Genomic DNA, 18,687 nt, shown 5'->3' on the forward strand with positions numbered 1-18,687 from the left:
ATAATGGGAAAATACAGAGCCTTTGCCCCAAGGAGGTCCATGGTGGGGCTCATTGTAAAAACACAAGCACATAACTTATGTACTGATTTTTCTATGTATTGATATGCATAAAAAATCCTCTAAGTCAGTCAGAGACGGACCTATAAGGGAGGAGATAATGCTCAGCATATACATACTCCAGTCCATTCTACAGTCAGGCTGATGGAATGTTGGAATGCAAGAGGGGACCTGTAGGTTATAAAACCTGATAAATGTCGAAGGCGAGGCCCAGCCTGCCGCCGCACAAATATCTTCAAGTATCCCACTCGACCACGCCCACGAGGAGGCCATGCTCCTCGTAGAGTGAGCTCTGACGCCTAAGGGACATTGAAGGCCCTTGGCTTCATAAGCCAGCGCTATAGCATCCACTATCCAGCGCGATATTCTTTGCTTTGAAACTGCGAGACCTTTAGTGCGGCCGCCAAAGCATACTGAATAATTGTTCTGTCTGTCTGAACGGGCAGAACGCTCCAAATATACTCTGAGCGCCCTGACCGGGCAGAGTAAATTAGCGTCGCTTTCGTCCGCTGGGGACGATAGAGCTGCCAGAGATATCACCTGTACTCTGAAGGGTGTGGAGAGCACTTTAGGAATATACCCGTGCTTTGGCCTAAGGACAACTCTGCAGTCGTTAGGTCCAAATTCCAGGCAAGCAGCTTGATGACAGCGCGTGCAGGTCGCCCACTCTCTTGACTGAGGCGAGCCAGCAAGAGCGCAGTTTTGAGCGAGAGCTGTTTAAGGTGCACGGTTCGGAGAGGTTCGAACGGGCACTCTTGAGTGCGTCCAGGACCGTGGCCAGGTCCCAGATCGGCACCGAGGGGGCGAGGGGGTTCATCCTCCTAGCCTCTTAGGAAACGAATGATTAGGTCGTTTTCCCTAATGAACGTCCTTTATCAGGATTGTGTGACGCCGCTATGGCAGCCACATAGACTTTGAGCGTGGAGGGTGTGCGGCCCGCCTACAGCAGCTCTTGCAAAAAGGCGAGTACACTTGGTATCTCGCGACGATTTGGGGTTCAAGCTCTTGGTATCACACCAGTCACTGAACACTTTCCACTTTTGGGCATATAAGCATCTGTAGAGGGCGCCAGGCCTCGTGATGGTTCTCAAAACTCCACTGGGGAGGTTCTCGGGAACCCGTTGAGGGGCCATGCATGGAGGGCCCACAGATCGGGGCAGGGATGAAGAGCCATCCCGTTGGCCTGCCTGAGGAGGTCTAGCCTCAGCGGAATCGGCCATGGGGCAGATTGCATCATCTGCATCAGTTCTGGAAACCACGTCTGGTTTTTCAAGAGAGGGGCTACCAGGAGCACTGCACATTTCACTTCCCTGATCCGACTGATGACCTGAGGTAGCATCGCGATCGGGGGAAAAGCATACAAGGGGCGGCTCGGCCAGACTTGGGCGAGAGCGTCCGTGCTCTTTGAGAAGAAAAGGGGCAGTCGCATTTTCCCTGGAGGCGAAGAGGTTGACCTCCGCCTTGCCAAAGGTTTGCCATAACCACTGAACCGTCAGGGGGTGGAGAGACCATTCTCCTAGGAGAACCTTGTCTCTGGACAGCATGTCCGCTCCCTGGTTCAGGACGCCTGGCACATGCGCTGCTCTCAGCGAGCGCAAGTGGTGCTGTGACCATGAGATGAGCTCCCTGGCCATAGAGTGCAGGGAGCTCGACCTGAGTCCACCCTGGCGATTTATATACGATACTACCGTCATGTTGTCAGTTCGGACCAGGACGTGTTCGTTTTTCAGGTACGGAAGCAGGGCTCTGAGAGCCAAGGCGACCGCTTTCATTTCCAGACAGTTTATATGTAGGCGGAGACAGGCCTGCCCTCGTAAAGGGCCCCCCCATCCTATTTTGGAGGCATCTGTCGTGATCATTTTTCTCTGTGTGTTCACGCCCAGACTCACGCCGGTTTGATACCAGTCGACAGCTTTCCAGGGCGTCAGGGCTTTTATACAGCCGTGATTTGCTCTGATTAAAAAGTGGCCCGAGCGCCACGCGTGAGTGGGGACACGGCTCTTGAGCCAGCGTTGGAGAGGACGCATGTGCAACAATCCTAGCTGGAGTACAGCTGATGCCGAGGCCATGAGACCGAGCATCCTTTGAAATCGTTTGACGGGCGCTACCGGTCTGAATGGTGTTGCAAGGCGTCGAATAGAGAGCGCGCTCTGATGAGAGCGCGCCGTCATCTGCACTGAGTCTAGCACTATTTCCAGAAAGGAGATATTCTGGCTGGGGATAGCACGCTCTTTGCAAAATTGATTCTCAGACCCAGGCATTCTAGATGGCTGATAATCCAAGATCTGTGCGTCGTTAACTGACTCTCTGATTGTGCTATGATTAGCCAATCGTCGAGGTAATTCAGTATTCGCGACTCCCGCTGTCTCAGGGGGAAAGTGCTGCGTCCATACATTTCGTGGAATGTACGGGGGTCAATGATAGGTCGAATGGTAGTACTGTGTACTGGTATGACTGTCCCTCGAAAGCGAATCTCAGAAAAGGCCTGTGATGAGGCGCTATCGGAATGTGAAAGTAAGCGTCTTTCAAATCCACTGATAGACACCAATCCCCGGGGCGGACTTGCGCGAGGATATGTTTGGTCGTTAACATTCTGAACGAGTGAATCATTAAAGCTTTGTTCAGATGTCTGAGATCTAGGATGGGGCGGAGGCCACCGTCCTTTTTCATAGAGGGAGGAACAGTTTCTATAGCGCCCTTCTCTATTAGTTTGAGCACCTCGGTGCGTAGAACATATGACACATCTCTCCTCACTTTCGTCTCCACCACCGCTGAAAAGCGGGGTGGTCTACGAGCGAATTGAAGCGAGTAACCGTGTTTTATTATGTTCAAAACCCATTTCGGCATGTCGGGGATTTTTTCCCAGGCTTTTGCTCGCACAGATATGGGCTGAATGCTGGCTGGGGGCATGTCGCAGTGACGTATGGGCCCCACCGGCAAATTGCCTTGTGCTAACACTGAGCTTACAGCTGTCAGAGGCGCGGGCGGGGGTTTTTTGGCTATGCATACAGTGTTTGTGTGTAGGGGTGCATGCAGGACAGCAGGCACGCGCGCGCGCGCTACCTTTATAGTATTTCCCGCTTTTACTGGGGAAGTGTTTATAACTGTGGGAACAGTGCTTGCATGTAGTGGTGCATACATGACAATAGGCACACGATCTACATATATGGTGTGTCCAGCTGGAGCTGGGGAAGCATTCGGCACTGTTTGGACAGTATTGATACGTGGGAATGCGCACTTAAGTGTGGACACGTGACCCCTTAGTGACACAGGCAGAAAATGACTCTTTTTGTGATTTCTGTGTGTTGCCGTTAAAACGGCGTTTGATTGCAGGTGAGCGAGTTCTGTGACTGGCCCATTGACTGCTGTACAGACATTTCCAGCCGCCTGTAAGGGAACTGGGTAACGTTTCACACGTTTTAGAGAGAGTGGTCCGGCTTTTGCGAGACACGCACTCTCTCTTTTTCTTCCTATTGCTAGGAAAACTTATGAGGTTCCGGGTTCAGCACGATCTTGGGCCGAGGACCCCGTTGCTCAGGTGGCTTCCTTCGGTTAGCGGAATGCGAGCGGCGTTGAGCGTCCGTTTCAGGTCTGCTCTTTGGCTGGGAGACGGGAGGCGCCTCCCTGGCATGCTGCTGCTGCTGAGGCAGTCTCTGGAGGCTCTGAGACGAGCTGGAGCGCTTGGGCAGGAAGTGACGCATAGCCTGCGAATCCTTCCGAGCTTCAGTGAAGCGTTCAGCAAACTCTTTTACCGCCGGTCCGAACAGGCCGCTTGGAGCGATAGGCGCGTCAAGAAATGGCGCCTTATCCGCGTCCATCTCTGTTAGCGTCAGCCACAGATGGCGCTCAAGGACAGTCAGGTTAGCCATGGCCCGGCCGATGGATTGGGCGGTGGCCTTTGTGGCTCGCAGGGCTACATCAGTGGCGCTGCGCAGGTCCTTGAAAGCCTCAGGTTCAGGTCCCGACTCCTCCATGGTGCGGAGAAGTTTGGCCTGATAAACTTGTAGAACAGCCATGGAATGAAGCGCTGACGCAGCTTGGCCAGCGGCGGCATATGCGCGGCCGGCGAGAGCTGAGGCAGATCGGCAGGGCTTCGAGGGATGAGAAGCTTTGGCTTTCCATCCAGCGGTGGAGGGTGGGCACAGATGGTTGGCCACAGCCTCCTCCAGGGGCGGGGTTCCCTCATAGCCTCTTTCTCTCGCGCCGTCCACCGAGGAGAGCGAGGACGAGAAAGAAGGCTTCAGGCGAGCAGAGTGCGGGGCTTTCCACGACTTTGTGAGTTCGTCGTGAACTTCGGGGAAGAAAGGGGAGGGTCTCTGTCGAGGGGCCTGCTGGCGCCCCTGCAGGAACCACTCGTCCAGCCGGCTGCGGGCGGGTTCTTCCGGAGAAGACCAGTCGAGCCCGAGGTCTTCCACGGCTTTGGACAGGATGCGGACGATCTCAGTGTCCATGCTGGTGCCCGTGCTCGTGTCCGCTAATGTCGACGGCGCGGGGTTGAAGGCCGAGCCCAGCCAGTCGTCGGATGCAGCATCAATAGAAAGGCTGTCATCCTTTTCACCGTCGTCCCCTGACGCGCCGAACGAGACGAGACCCACCGCTCTGTTGGAGGGGTGCTGGTCCACCTGCGTGAAATGGACTGGCGGCGGGGAGATCTTGGGTAGTGGTGAAGCACGCGGGACTGGCCCGGCGTGACGTCACTGAATTCGCGTGCTCTGGCAGCCTCTGTAAGTGGCGCTTTTTCTTGCGCTGCTCGAACGGAGGAGACGGCAGCACGGTGGAAGCAGGCTCGCTTTGCGGCGAAGGCGGCAAAGCGAAGCGCACTCGGCGAGGCCCAGGGAGTCACATTCGGGGCATCCACCCTGAATGAGAGCAGCTTCTGCGTGGTCAGGTCCCAGGCAGCGAGTGCAGATAACGTGACGGTCCCCGTCAGGAAGAGGGCCACTGCACGAGGTGCAGGTTAAAGGCATTTGGAACAATGCCTCGAAAATTGCTCTTTTACTTAAATCAAAAGCGTCGCAGAGGCGAACACTTGTAAGTAAAAAAGGATATCAGTGATGCGCGCCGGAAGGCTTCGAAGGCGGCTGAAGGCGCCGGCGTCCTCTTAGCAGTCCTGCTGTAGGCTTGTCAACGGCGGGCGAAAAGACTCCAACAATCCGGAGGATCCAGCGAAGAGAAGGTCTTCGCTGAAGGAGATTAAATCTAAAGAACTCTCATGACGGGGCGCCTAATATATAGCCCTAGCCACGCCCATCTTGGCGGGCTCTGAGCCGCTGAAGCGGCAGCGCCCATTGGTCGCGCGCTCAGAGTCGCCCGTCATTGGTTCGAGCAAGTTGTCGCAGCACAGCCAATGACCGAGCTGCCTCGCTCATTGCTGTATGCTGTGCAGCTGCAATGCGTTTTACATAAAGACTTCAATATTTCTCGAGAAACTGACTTTTCCCATAGCGTAAGCTACTTACGCAATAGGAGAGACCTCTCGAGAGGGAACTACATTTTGTTTGTAAAGAATATTTTAAATATGTTTTATTTTGTGTGTGTTCTAACTTATTTTACTTTTAACTTGATTGCTTGATTATACCTTGGGATGTTGTCAAGGGATTCCCTGTTTTTCTAATTTTACAAGTGGATATTCTCTTGCCAAGTTACAACTGTGAAAGTTTAAAGAAATCAAACCACTATTAAAGAACATTTAGTAAATTTTCTGAAACCTGTCCCAGTTTACCTCTCTACGGTCAACAGGTGTGCTTTGCGGAAGACAGCTCATTCCAGGTGTAGCTTTCGACACAAACATGAGCTCTACAACAGAGCTCACATAAAAAGACAGCTGCACACACAATATCCATTTACAACAGAAATTGCTATGAAGCAGACTTGTTCCAATTCCAAATCCTAAGCCACAATGTTTCAATGTTGGGCAGACAATAGTAACTTTCCTAAAGCAATTTAGAGGATATTTAAGGTAACGTATAGCAGTAATCTTTAAATGGCAAAAAATAAATAACAATTCAACAACTGTAATTGCAAGCATAATGGCAGTGTGAGAGTTCCAGCAAGCTACAAAGCAAGAATAACAAAGAAAAAGAAACTATGGCACAAACAAAACACTGAAATTTGAAGATGTCACACATATGTTTGCTAAATATAAAGACCCCAAAAGAAGAAGAAAAAAACTCTTAAAGTATTACTGACCACATACAGAATTTTCTTTTCTTTCTTTTTTTTTAAACTAATTGTAGGCAATTAAATTGGGACAATTTAACAAGGTTTTTAAATGGAGAGTTTCTTCTAAACACTGGTAAAGTGTGGCACAATAAACCTGCTGACCCCAAATATACGTAAGGGAAAGGGTTTCCCACACCAGGTTAAGGGAAGTAATTGATTTTCAGGGTCAGAGAAGGTTGAAAGTAGCAGTAGGACTCCAGCCATGGATATCCAAAGCCCAGTAATGCCACATCCAATCACAACCTCTCCACAGGAGAAACCTCCCAAAGAAAACATCATGCAAAGTGGCAAGACTGCTGGGTCTACTACAGCCCTCAACACTGCAAACTTCTCTGCAAATGGTGGTTTGGTTATGGCAAAGGACTAAGAAGCAATTAATGAAGTTTAAGTTTAGTTTGCACATTGTATTGTTGATACTTCCTGTACAGCGACTGAAAACTTGACACTGCTGAATTTTAATTAGAGTTCTTATTCAAGGGAACCTTTTTACAAACTTCAACCCAGTTACCACACGTACATCTCCAAGATGTCCGTTTTAGATGTTTTCCTCTGGAAAGCATAACATCTGCTAAACACCAGATATACAAACTTTGTAATTCAACAGCATCTCAAAGACATCTGCTGAATGCAACATCCAAGAGGAAAGTTCTTATAGACATATTGCAGATGAGCAAACAACCTAAAATGTCTTCCAGATGTAAACACACAACAAATAGACATCTAGGTGATGCACGTGTGTTATCAGGGAAAGATGTGCCGTCTCTTCATACACTAAAAAGAATCGGTTCATAAGAGTCATTTGTTTGTCAGAATACACTGGATGTGCTGTCTCTTGATACACTAAAAACAATTGGTTCATAAGAGTCATTTGTTTGTCGGACTACATTGGATGCGCTGTCTCGTTTGATACACTACAAATAGTCGGTTCATAAGACTCATTTGTTTGTCGAACTAGGATGCGCCGTCTCTTTTGATTCACTAAAAAGAATCAGTTCATAAGAGTAACTTGTTTGAATCTGAAAACACGTGGTCCGCCCGGGAGGAGAAACTCATTTGAAAGATGTACATGCCATTATTTTGCGGTATACAGTCTTTTTTTTTGTTATCTCACCAACATTCAGTTCAGACTGCAAACGGACATTTGAAGCTGTATTAGGTACACCAGCAGGGGGTGCTCACCCGGCGGGCTGTGTGGGTCCCAATGCCCCAGTAGAGTGACGGGGATACTATACTGTAAAAAAAGCACAGTCCTTTGCATGAGACATATAAACCAAGGTCTTGACTCTCTGTGGTCATTAAAAATTGCACATCTTGTAAACAGTAGGGGTGTAACCCCAGTGAACTGCCATTTCGCATAGAGCCGAGAAGTACAGCTTCTGTTTCGTGATGTTTTTGAACCTGTGCTATTAGCATAATCACAATATTCTGTTTACAGATTTATATTAAATAAATGAGTTACATTTTGGTCTGTTCTCACTCAAAACCAAGTGGATCCCTTCAGAATGCATGGATTGAACCACTAGAGTCTTATGGATTACTTTTATACTTTGCTTTAAAGTTTTGGAGCACTATGGAGCTGAGATATTCTTCCAAAAATCTCAGTTTGTGTTCAGAAGAAGAAAAGTCATACACATCTTAGATGGCATGAGGGTGAGTAAATGATGAGAACATTTTCACTTTTGGGTGAACTATTCCTTTAAAAAGCAATGCACAGCACAGCGTTCAACCAAAATCAGTTTTGTGTCAGCCAATTAGTGCACAACTGAACATAAACCATAATTGCATTTTTCAAATTATATAAATATATATAGTAATGTATTAATTTTAAATATATATTTTTTTTCTATAAGAACGTTTTGCATTCCCCCCCAAGTGGCAGATATGTGTCACGTATGACTGAGGTAGATAGAAAAACACTACTTTGAACAGACTTTATGCTAGGATAAGGTCTCAACTATGTATTCATAAACATCAATTAACAACTTTAACCCATGGGCCTTAATTTGATATACCAAAATGCATGACATGAGAAGTTAGGTTGACCCATTTTATTATTTAGCAGGGCTGTAATTACTAGTAAAAAGAACTACATGTAGATATACAATAGGCTAATACAGTTAATTTTGTTAAAATGTTAAATGGGGTAATGGCATGGTAGATGGGTGTTGACTTACAGTGAGACTGTCCTGTTAGGAAATGATTCTGGAGATGGCACTTGATGGAGTTCCATATTACTGCAGGCCACTTTCCTGTCCAGTGTGGCCCCAGACGGGGAGCTTTTCCCTGCATTTCTAGAGCGTTCGTCATATGATTTACATTCAGATGATCCTGCGGAGCTCGCGTCTCGAAACAGCACAAAAGCCAGGAAAAGGACGCAAGTAGCGCCCACCGACATTACTCCTTTCTTCGTTGAAATTCACAAGGCAAGAAGAGGGGGTTCAATTAGCATATAGCCTAGAAGCTTTACGTTGTTGTTTATAACTAAACGCGCCCTCTCGATCTTTGCGACAAATACAAACAGTCAGAGACACTGGTCAGCACTCTCAAGTCATGGTCATACTACTGACTCAATTCACAATTCCAGTCCGAAAAGAAACGGTCGAATATCCTCCTTTGTTTTCCATACCTTCTCCTGTTTTCGATATCGGTCGATTGTCCAGTAGTTTCCGCGAAGAAGCAGATCCGCCGGTAAAATATTACTTAAACTCGCTACATTTTCTTTGTCGCCCGTCAAAGTGGAGCTCTCGCTCCTCCACTACGAGACAGCTGCAGCCATCCCAAGATAACAATCTCACAACTCAAGGAAATCTGATCACATAAACTTTTTTTTTCTTCCTGTGGGCAATGCACATTTGGCTTGCCACAGTGTGTTCTTTAATTAAGGTGAAATAATTGCGACGTGGTTGTTATTCTATAATTCCCTAAAACGGATCGTTATACTCGATATCTCCACATGACGAACAATAAAACCATTCTTGTGAAACTGGAGGCGTAAAGTTATTTTTCACTTTGGGATTTGTGCCTAATAGGCTATCGTATAGTGGCCGGTCATAACTGTAAAGACGCTGCACGAAACATACAGGAGAAATGTATAATCTAAAGCCAAGAAGTGCGATCCTTGCAGTCGGATAGATGGTAAATCCGTGAGTACGTTCAGTGCAGTTGAATCCAGTGAGAAGTGTGTTTTAAGAGCCCCAGGCTCCATGTTCCATTTCCTCCCCTGACGTCATCGTCATTGGTTTGGTTTAAACTCCAGTGCCTGCTGCTCCAGCCAACCCTGATCCAACACTGCTCCAGTCTGGTTAGTTGTGAGTTGTAACTGAGTTAAAGCTGTGGAAAATCGTCATCGTCATTTTTAGGAGACAATTAACCCAAGTTGTACTGACGTTATTAGGAGTTGCAGTTGTTGTTGTTTTTTTTAATTATTATTATCTTTTACATTTGTGAGAGATATTTTCTGAAGATCTGTAAATAGTAATCTAATATATTTGATGTACAGTATATAGGATTGTTTAATTTTTCATAATAATAATAATAATAATAATAAACAGCATTTCAGCTCAGAAACTTTACTATGGATAAAAAGCACTCTAGACTTGGTTGTATATGAGAAGTTTAATTTAGCTTAAACTGTGATGTGTTTCAATAATTAAATGTGTAGGAAACAGTTTTCTGAAGGTATGTAATGCAATCTGAAGGGATTCTTTTTTATATATAATTGGTGTGACACTCATATATTTGTCCTGATCTATTAAATTATTTAAAAGAAAATATGTTACAATTGCAGTTCACTCAAAACAGTGACTTGAATACACCTGGTCTACAGTGAACATGCTTTCACTCACTAAGTTCAAATTAATTTTGCAATATTTATCTGGGGCTTTAAGTCAAACAAAAAAAATAAAAAAAATACATTCTTGAAAAATAAATGTTGGCATGAGTAGTGCAGAATAATGTTTTATTAATATTTCTTCAGAAAGTAACCGGTTAAACATTTTCATTTTAGATTTAAAATTAAATTTGATTTATTAATTTATTATAAAAAAAAAAAAATAAAAAAAAACGTGTCACATGGTGTAACCAACATATAGGTAGCCATTTTCTTGTCATGCAACAAAAAATAAATAAATAAAAGAAACAGGTGAAAAAAACATTATTTTGTCATGCCATTAAATATCAATATTTTTACTTTTATGAAAAGGCACATTTTGTTCAGGTCATATAGTGTAACACTGAGAAAACTTCTTGGTATTCTTGAATTGATATTTGATAAAACTAACATTGAAACTTTTTTTAAATTAATGATTAAGTTGCATTTATTCAATGTGCAAGGAAACTATTTTAATACCTTTTACTTTATGGTTACACCACATTACATTTTTAAAGTCATTCAATAAATTTTCGTTGCAGAAAATGCTAAAAATTATTATTATTATTTTAACATGGATTCAAAGATTACATTTCTACAACCTTGACACATGTGTTTTAAACTAGATTTTTAAAATATTTCTAATATGTTTCCCTTGGACATCTTTATTTGTTCTTGACCTATTTTCTGAAGATGGAAACATAGTCATATGGATTATTTAATCATCAAAAAAAATAGAATAATAAATCAGACCAGCATTTAAAACAAAGAAGGACAAACTGGTTATTAAATAAAAAAATTAAAAAAGATATAAGGTTAATAAAATGTTGAAAAACATAATAATACACATTCCTTTATACATTATATTTTTTTACAAAAATAATCATGTCTGGGAAAAAAGGTATTTGTCAACTACCCAACAACATAGGAGGCAAATTACCCTGAAGTAGTGCATGAAAAAAGGACATCCAGTTCCTTTAAGGTAACGGCTTCCCTTTACAAACCACACAACAAAATGCATCACAGTAGTAATGGATTCTTGAGCCATTGTGCAAGTGCTCATTTATTTTTGTGGCCCTCACAAAAGACTCTTCACACTGCACTAAAAACAAGTTCAGACTGGCTGCTTGTAAAAAGATATAAAGGGACCAATGCCATATGTGCAGTGTTTGTGAATTGAGTGGAGTTGATTCCTATGGAAAAATAACTCTCTCATATGTTATCATTATGATCAGGACGGTTTAGAAGGTGTGTGTGGAGAGAGAACAGAATCTCATAAAGGTCAAAGGTCTTTGTCCTTGGGCAGTTTTCTCTTTCAGTAGTTTTTGCTTTTCACACTCTCATACTCTGAAGTCTCTTTTGAAACTTGAGAGTTGGAAAACTCTAGTATTGCATGCTTATGCCATAAAATCGGATAATCAATACGTTTTTATTGAAAAAAAAAAAACAACTGTTCAATTCACGTCACAAATGTAAATAAACGATTTTTTAACATGTCAGATTTTCAATAATTTTGTCTCAAACTTCTACATGCCATTTTAAACGTCTAAAAATATAAACTAAAAACGTATAAACATTTCTAAAAAAAACGTGGTCATCTGGCTTTGTGTGCGCGATGACGTCACGCGCAAGGCGTACTGACGCTCACCACGTACTTTGAAACGCCACGGCGCTTTAATAGAACGTAATGGCACAAGTGAATAGCAGTATTCAGTTTACTCGCTTTAAGAGTGCGATAACGTTATTTTCCTCACCGTGTTTAAAAAACAATGTCTGCTCTAGATGTCAGCGTATTTCCCAGCGACTTTGCATGGGGAGCTGCGACAGCTGCTTATCAAATTGAAGGTAAAATGTATACTAGTGTTAACACTATTCACTCTTTCTTAACACTAAAGGTCCGGTTTACATTATTGTCATGGGTTATACTGTTAGTAAAACTTGTTTAGGTACTTTATTTTAACCACTGTTTCGTCAACATGTGAATTGGTGCTACTAGAAGTAGTAGGAGTAGTTGAATTCTCTACTCCAGGGGTTTTCAAACTTTTTGATGCCAAGAACCCCTACAAATATGATGGTCCCCTTGCAGAGGACTCTCTTCTTAAAATGTAAAGACATCTATTTATTTTCTTGTGCAAATACCTACGTATTTGTACTGTGGCAAGTGAGAAAAATATAGTAAGCTTGGTATTATAAAGACAAAATTAAATAATAGTCTTTTACGTTGTCATTTTACTAAATCCATAAGATAGTACAATTAAAAGTAGTTTTAATTATTATTATTTTTTTTCTCTGAAATTTTAGAGACCCATAGACAGTGAAAGAAAAGCATATAACAAGTGTCCAGCATAAATGAGAACTGCTTTCATACTTTTTAAACAGCATTTGGCTACCTTGTGAAATCGGTTTAGAGAATATGCAGAAAATAATAATAATATATATATATATATATATATATATATATATATATATATATATATATATATATATATATTATTATTATTATTATTATTATTATTATAAAATGTGTGAAATCGTTATAATAATATATGAACATGCATGTTTAAACATGTGACTGGTAGTGTAATTAAGGCCTAAACTTTACTCAGGTTTGATTTTGTTTCTTAAACTATTTTGCAGGGGGCTGGAATTTGGATGGTAAAGGCCCTAGCATATGGGACACATTCTGTCATGCCAAAGGGCAGGTGTTTGAGGACCAGACAGGAGAAGTAGCCTGTAACAGCTATCAGCTCTGGGAAAAGGACCTGAAATGTATCCAACAGCTTGGACTCACACATTACCGTCTGTCCATATCCTGGTCACGGCTCCTTCCTGATGGGACCACAAATCATGTCAATCCAAAAGGTGCTCCTGATGAAATTACACCATTAGTTTCACATATCAAAACCAAACATTTGTTCTTTAATTTGTGCAAATTTGATTTTAACTTAATTTCTGCGATTAATAGTTGACAATTTAAGGGGTTCAAAAAATGAACAATTGATGTTAGTATCCATTTGTATTTATTTATTCACTTCCTGTGGCCAAAATTGGCATATTTAAATTTCCAAGCAGTACATGCTGGACTGCATATCCTAGCACAGAAACTGATTGTGTGGAGCAGTGCATGCTTATTCATAACACGTGGCATATGTCATAGGAATAATACACACGGGAGCTTATTTAATGTACAGAGAATGGAGACTTCACCTGCAAGTGGCGAGCAAGGTGTGGGAGAGATATGAGACTGATTTTTGGAACTATCGGTTATCTTCCAAAACCTATGCTGATAGATTTTTTTATTTTTGTATTCCTCCGTGTTCCTCTGAAAATGTAGTTTTTAAAAATGTGACTATATAGAAACGTCCTTCATCAGCACTTATATTGTGTCTCCAACTTGATATTGTGAATAACAATAATAAATAGGCTACTTATAAAATAGACTAAATATAAAGCTTTGTAACTGAGGCAAGTCTACTCATTTTAAAATAATAGTCCCTGGTGTGTTTCAGTCTTTAGTGTTAAAAGTCCCACCTTATGCACCCAAACTTTATTCATTTTGGGATTTTATTCATTTTGGACTCTGACCCCTGTGTCTGTGCCGACTAAGAAAATATTGTAACATTCTATGAATTGATTTTAAAAACTATCGGTCGATTAGTCTATAATCGGCCCTTTCCACCACCTAAATTATTGGTATCGGCAAAATCCACTATCAGTCAACCTCTAATATAATCCCTTACATATTTACTGATGTTACTGCCCTAGGTATTTGACCCTTATTTTGTAACCCTTAGGTGTGGCGTATTATAACAAAGTGATCAACGACTTGATTACTTGTGATGTTACCACCATGGTGACATTGTACCACTTTGACTTACCTCAGGCCTTACAGGATCGTGGCGGATGGAACTCAGCAGAGATTGCAGACATCTTTGAAAGTTATGCCAGGTTTTGCTTTAAGACTTTTGGGGACAGAGTGAAGCTCTGGATCACATTGAATGAGCCTTATGTTTGTGCCAAGCTAGGCCATGAGGATGGCATTATTGCCCCTGGGATTAAAGAGCCTGGAATTTCAGCCTACGTAGCTGCTCATAACATGGTGCGCGCCCACACCAAGGCCTGGCATAGTTATAATGCTGATTTCAGACCTTTACAAGGAGGGCAAATATCGCTTGCCCTTAACAGTGACTGGACAGAACCATTGGACCCTGGTTGTCCTAAAGATGTAGCAGCCACAGAGCGATACAAAGCCTTCACATTGGGGTGGTTTGCTTGGCCCTTGTTTTGCACAGGGGATTACCCAGAGTCTATGAGATCAAGGATTGAGGCTAAGAGCTTGGAACTGGGATACAACCAAGGCTCACGGCTACCACACTTCTCCAAGAACGAGCCCTCGCCTCTGGGTACTGCGGATTTCTTTGCGCTGAACTACTACACATCTCGAAAAGTCAAAGATTGGAATAGTGCTTGTAAAAACAGTGAGCTCAGTTTTAAATGTGACCAAGGTGCAGAAGGGGTTGTTGATCCTTCATGGCCCATATGTGGGGTGCACTGGCTGGCTGTTGTGCCTGATGGATTGCGGAAGTTGTTAAAACATATAAAGGTACCTTAATTTAGGTGCAAATTCAAAGATCTGCTCTACCATCCCTGTACTCTTTTATCTAGAGTTATAATATTAAGTTGGTTTTGATACATCAATATACTATATGTTCCCCTATTAACATTTGAATGTATTTTTCAGGACACTTATACCAATCTACCCATTTATATCACAGAAAATGGCTTTTCACAGATGGGGCCTGTTCAAATAGAAGATGTTGACCGGTGCCATTTCTATCATGACACTCTGCAAGAAGTTTGCAAAGGTGCTTTCTTATTAGTTAACACTGCACAATATATACTAAAGTAAATCTAATTTTCTTTTTTTAGTTAGACTTCATTCATAATACTGTTATAATTTTTTTTTTATCTTCAAACGGCTATAGTCATGAAAATAGAAATTCCAGTCAATCATTCCTTGTTACTTTGCAAAGAAAATATCATTATTATAAATCAACCGAGCTCTGTTCTGAGGCTGATATGGGTAATGTGCTTGTTTTTCAGCTATCAGTCAAGATGGAGTGAACGTAAAGGGATATTTTGCCTGGTCACTAATGGATAACTTTGAGTGGATTCATGGCTTCAGTGTGCGCTTTGGCTTGTTTCATGTGGACTTCGCCACACCTGAGCTGAAACGCACCATTTACCGCTCTGGTAGAGAGTATGCAGCTGTGATATCCAAACATCGCACAGAGACCAAGTCAAAAAATGTTGAAGACATTTTATCAAGAAATGTATAAGTAAAATTCAGTCATTCTACTTGTGAAAAAGTTGCGTTTTTGCATCCTAAATCATGTTGATTAGCCTACCTTTTGATCTGCCATATCAAAAATGTGGTTGCCCTATTGTAGATACAGTGATGGTTGCTGTGTAATTTAGTGGGACATTTGAACCTATTTTGTATAAGCGATTTGATCACACTAAAATCATGTAACACACTATAGTTTTGAAACAGGGAATATATTTACATTTGTAGATTGGCCACATTTACTTCTAAAATCATGTAACACACTATAGTTTTGAAACGGGGAATATATTTACATTTGTAGATTGGCCACATTTACTTCTATTGCAAGTGCCTTACTCTAACCCAAATTTGTGCTTTTTTTTTTTTTTTTAAAGAAAAGGAGGGACAAGTCAAATGTTTTTTTTTTTTTTTGTTAACAACATTATGCTACAAATGCTGTCGATGGAGCTTAACTTGTATAGAACCTGGAATATTCCTTTTAATATCTTTTGTTGAAGCCTCTTGAACATTTTAGCTTGAAGGAAAATATATGGTATGGTTCTGTTCTGTTGTAAGATGAACTGTAATTTCCTAATATTTTCTATATGATAGTTCATTTTTGGATACTTCTCATAACCAAAACAAAAACTAAAACCTTTTTGAGCTCAATGAGAATGAATGACCTTTTCATGTAGTATTTAAGAATTGTGCAGATTACAAATTAATGAAGGAGTCACATATGTATTTACATTTACATTTATGCATTTGGCAGACACTTTTATCCAAAGCGACTTACAGTGCAATTATTACAGGGACAATCCCCCTGGAACAACCTGGAGTTAAGTGCCTTGCTCAAGGACACAATGGTGGTGGCCATGGGGTTAGAACCTGTGACCTTCTGATTAACAGCCCTGTGCTTTAGCCACTACACCACCACCACTCCTTATTTAACCAAACTTACAAAGTTAGGCAACAGTGGAACTCATTATCATAATATAAAATAACTGACTAATTTGCCTGCTAAAAAACAAACAAAATACAATGCAGATTTTTGGTTTTTAAAGATGCTGAGAGAAAGACAGATGTATTATCTGCTGTAGAGTGGCTTTCCCCCACTGTAGAATATTTGTACAAAGTAAATGTATAAACAGGAGCAATTAGTCAAATATGTTTACATATGAAGATAGATTGATGAAGACATGACTCTGCTCTTCTTCTTTTCATCATCATAAAAAGATATTACAAATACAGAGGGTGCCAACATCCTGTCTCTGTGATTTGTTGACATGCACTGCCTCTGTGTGGTTTAAAATGGTATTAGAGTTGTAACAGCATTTTAAGCTGGTTTATTTTGCTTGTGACATTTCTAAATGTATATGTGACAAACAAGGTATGTGAACCATGATTCCTACAGTGTCTGTAGGCATTGCACAGACCTATTTAAAGGAGCAAACTGAGACACATAAGGCAATGTAATGTGCATGCAAAATAACATTTTGTTAACTATACTGCACATGCAATTGCTGTTGGGAATGTTTACGCTTAACCTAATCGTATAGCCAGAAACTCCCAAGATATGAAGATCCTGTTCCATTTATTTACCTTCTTGCATTTAAGCTCAACACTGTAACACCTTTTATTATTCCGTCTAAATAAAATATAATATCACATATCTTTAAAAACATTCGCTTTGGAGACAATCCATTATGAGGGCATAGTATGGATGGACTTGAGGTTGGAATATACTGAAATATTAACATTTTAATTATTGTCTTGTTAAGATTTTCAATGAGTGAAAACCATTAAAAACTCGCTTTTATTATTGGCGAGGTTATGTGTTATAACTACACTTCAATCAAGGTGGCAAATATAGAAATATGAGGGCACAGAATGGACTTGAGGTTGGAATACTAAAGTATTAACATTTTAATTATTATCTTGTACAGATTTTTAATGAGTATGTAAGTGGAATATTCAGACTTTATTGTTTGAGAATGTATCTGTTAAACAGTGATGGAAGATATTTTTAACCACACACTCCAATCAGGGTGGCAAATATAGAAATATGTTATACAGAAAATTGCAGACTCTGAATTAGTGCAATTAATTGTAGTATTTAATCACGTTCACTGATGGACATTTGTACTGATGACAAATTAATGAAGGAGGCACATTTTTATTTGACCAATCTTAACTTGTTACGTTTTGACAGACCGTATGAAATATTCAGCAATAATGGAACTCATTAGCTTAATATAAATTAACTGGATAATTTAGCCGCTAATTAACTATTTCCAATGTGAATTATATTGGGAACTTGTGTCCTTGTCTCAGCAAATCATCCTGCAGTTCTCATTCTTTCTGAAAGAATGTTATAATTGATGTGGCTCCAGTGTTGGTGGAAGCTCAGCAGGTTATGAAAGACGGTCCCAGAGATACTAAGATAGGAAGACAACCTGGGAGATAAAGGCAGTCTCGATGTATGGACCACATAAAAGAGCATTAAACAAAGTGTGTATGAGAGAGAGGGAATCCATTTCTAGGTGCATCACCTACCTAAATGTCGTCTTTGTAATTCAGAGACTAAATTCAACACTATTATGATGATGCTAGAGTTTGTAATTTTCATACACCGCAGAATCACAATACATCAATTTGGGCCTGCTGGAAATAATTACATTTTTGAGGTGCAACAGAACTTGAAAAAAAGTGCTTTGGTAAATCAAAATTATTAGATAGAAACTCATAATTATGATTTAGTATTATCATGTTTACTTTTATGTCATATGTATGACTTATCTCATCATTTCTACTTTTTAATCTCAAAATTATGACTTAGCATCTCATAATTTCGATTTAGTATCTCATAATTGACTTTTTATCTCATAATTATGACTTTATCATAAAATTATGACTTTGTATTTCATAATTTTGATTTAACAAAGCACTTTTGTTATGTTGCAGAAATGGGATCCCATAAATGCAGTTCATATTAAAAAAATTGCAATAAAATGATTGTCAGCTTGTGTCCATAAGTATACAAAATCTTACCAAGTGTGCACTGCAATCATGTTGGTTTTAATCCAGTAAGCAAGCCAATGCCATAAGATGTTTAGATAGATTAGGAAGAAACCTTAGGAATCAAACTTGGTATGTGTTACTATAGAAGGCTATTGGTGTGCCAATTGTGACTGTTAAGCTGTGATTTATTATG

General features: G+C 41.1%; 2 protein-coding genes across 2 annotated transcripts in view; one reads left to right on the top strand and one right to left on the bottom strand.

Moving 5' to 3' along the window:
- LOC127658367 (adhesion G protein-coupled receptor A3) overlaps positions 1 to 9,572 on the bottom strand; it is a 63,256-nt gene extending 53,684 nt beyond the window's left edge. Inside the window, exon 1 of the mRNA XM_052147629.1 lies at positions 8,454 to 9,572. Coding sequence (XP_052003589.1) covers positions 8,454 to 8,674 — 221 coding nt within the window. The 5' untranslated portion in view covers positions 8,675 to 9,572. The remainder of the gene's footprint in view (positions 1 to 8,453) is intronic.
- Positions 9,573 to 11,837: 2,265 nt separating this feature from the next.
- Positions 11,838 to 17,137, top strand: gba3 (glucosidase, beta, acid 3). Its single transcript, XM_052147643.1, has 5 exons — positions 11,838 to 11,992; positions 12,785 to 13,009; positions 13,942 to 14,750; positions 14,889 to 15,012; positions 15,251 to 17,137. Exons 1-5 carry the CDS (start codon positions 11,917 to 11,919, stop codon positions 15,484 to 15,486), a joined length of 1,470 nt encoding a protein of 489 aa, XP_052003603.1. The 5' UTR covers positions 11,838 to 11,916; the 3' UTR covers positions 15,487 to 17,137.
- Positions 17,138 to 18,687: the final 1,550 nt, after the last annotated feature.

This window comes from Xyrauchen texanus, chromosome 2, assembly GCF_025860055.1.
Source record: "Xyrauchen texanus isolate HMW12.3.18 chromosome 2, RBS_HiC_50CHRs, whole genome shotgun sequence".
NCBI classification, from domain to species: domain Eukaryota; kingdom Metazoa; phylum Chordata; class Actinopteri; order Cypriniformes; family Catostomidae; genus Xyrauchen; species Xyrauchen texanus.

What these genes read in the sequence shown, in the direction of transcription:
- gba3 (XM_052147643.1), top strand. Translation starts at nt 11,917, where the DNA reads ATGTCTGCTCTAGATGTCAGCGTATTTCCCAGCGACTTTGCATGGGGA. An exon ending in AGCTGCTTATCAAATTGAAG is followed by an intron (nt 11,993 to 12,784) that starts GTAAAATGTATA and finishes ACTATTTTGCAG; the next exon opens with GGGGCTGGAATTTGGATGGT. An exon ending in TCTGCAAGAAGTTTGCAAAG is followed by an intron (nt 15,013 to 15,250) that starts GTGCTTTCTTAT and finishes CTTGTTTTTCAG; the next exon opens with CTATCAGTCAAGATGGAGTG.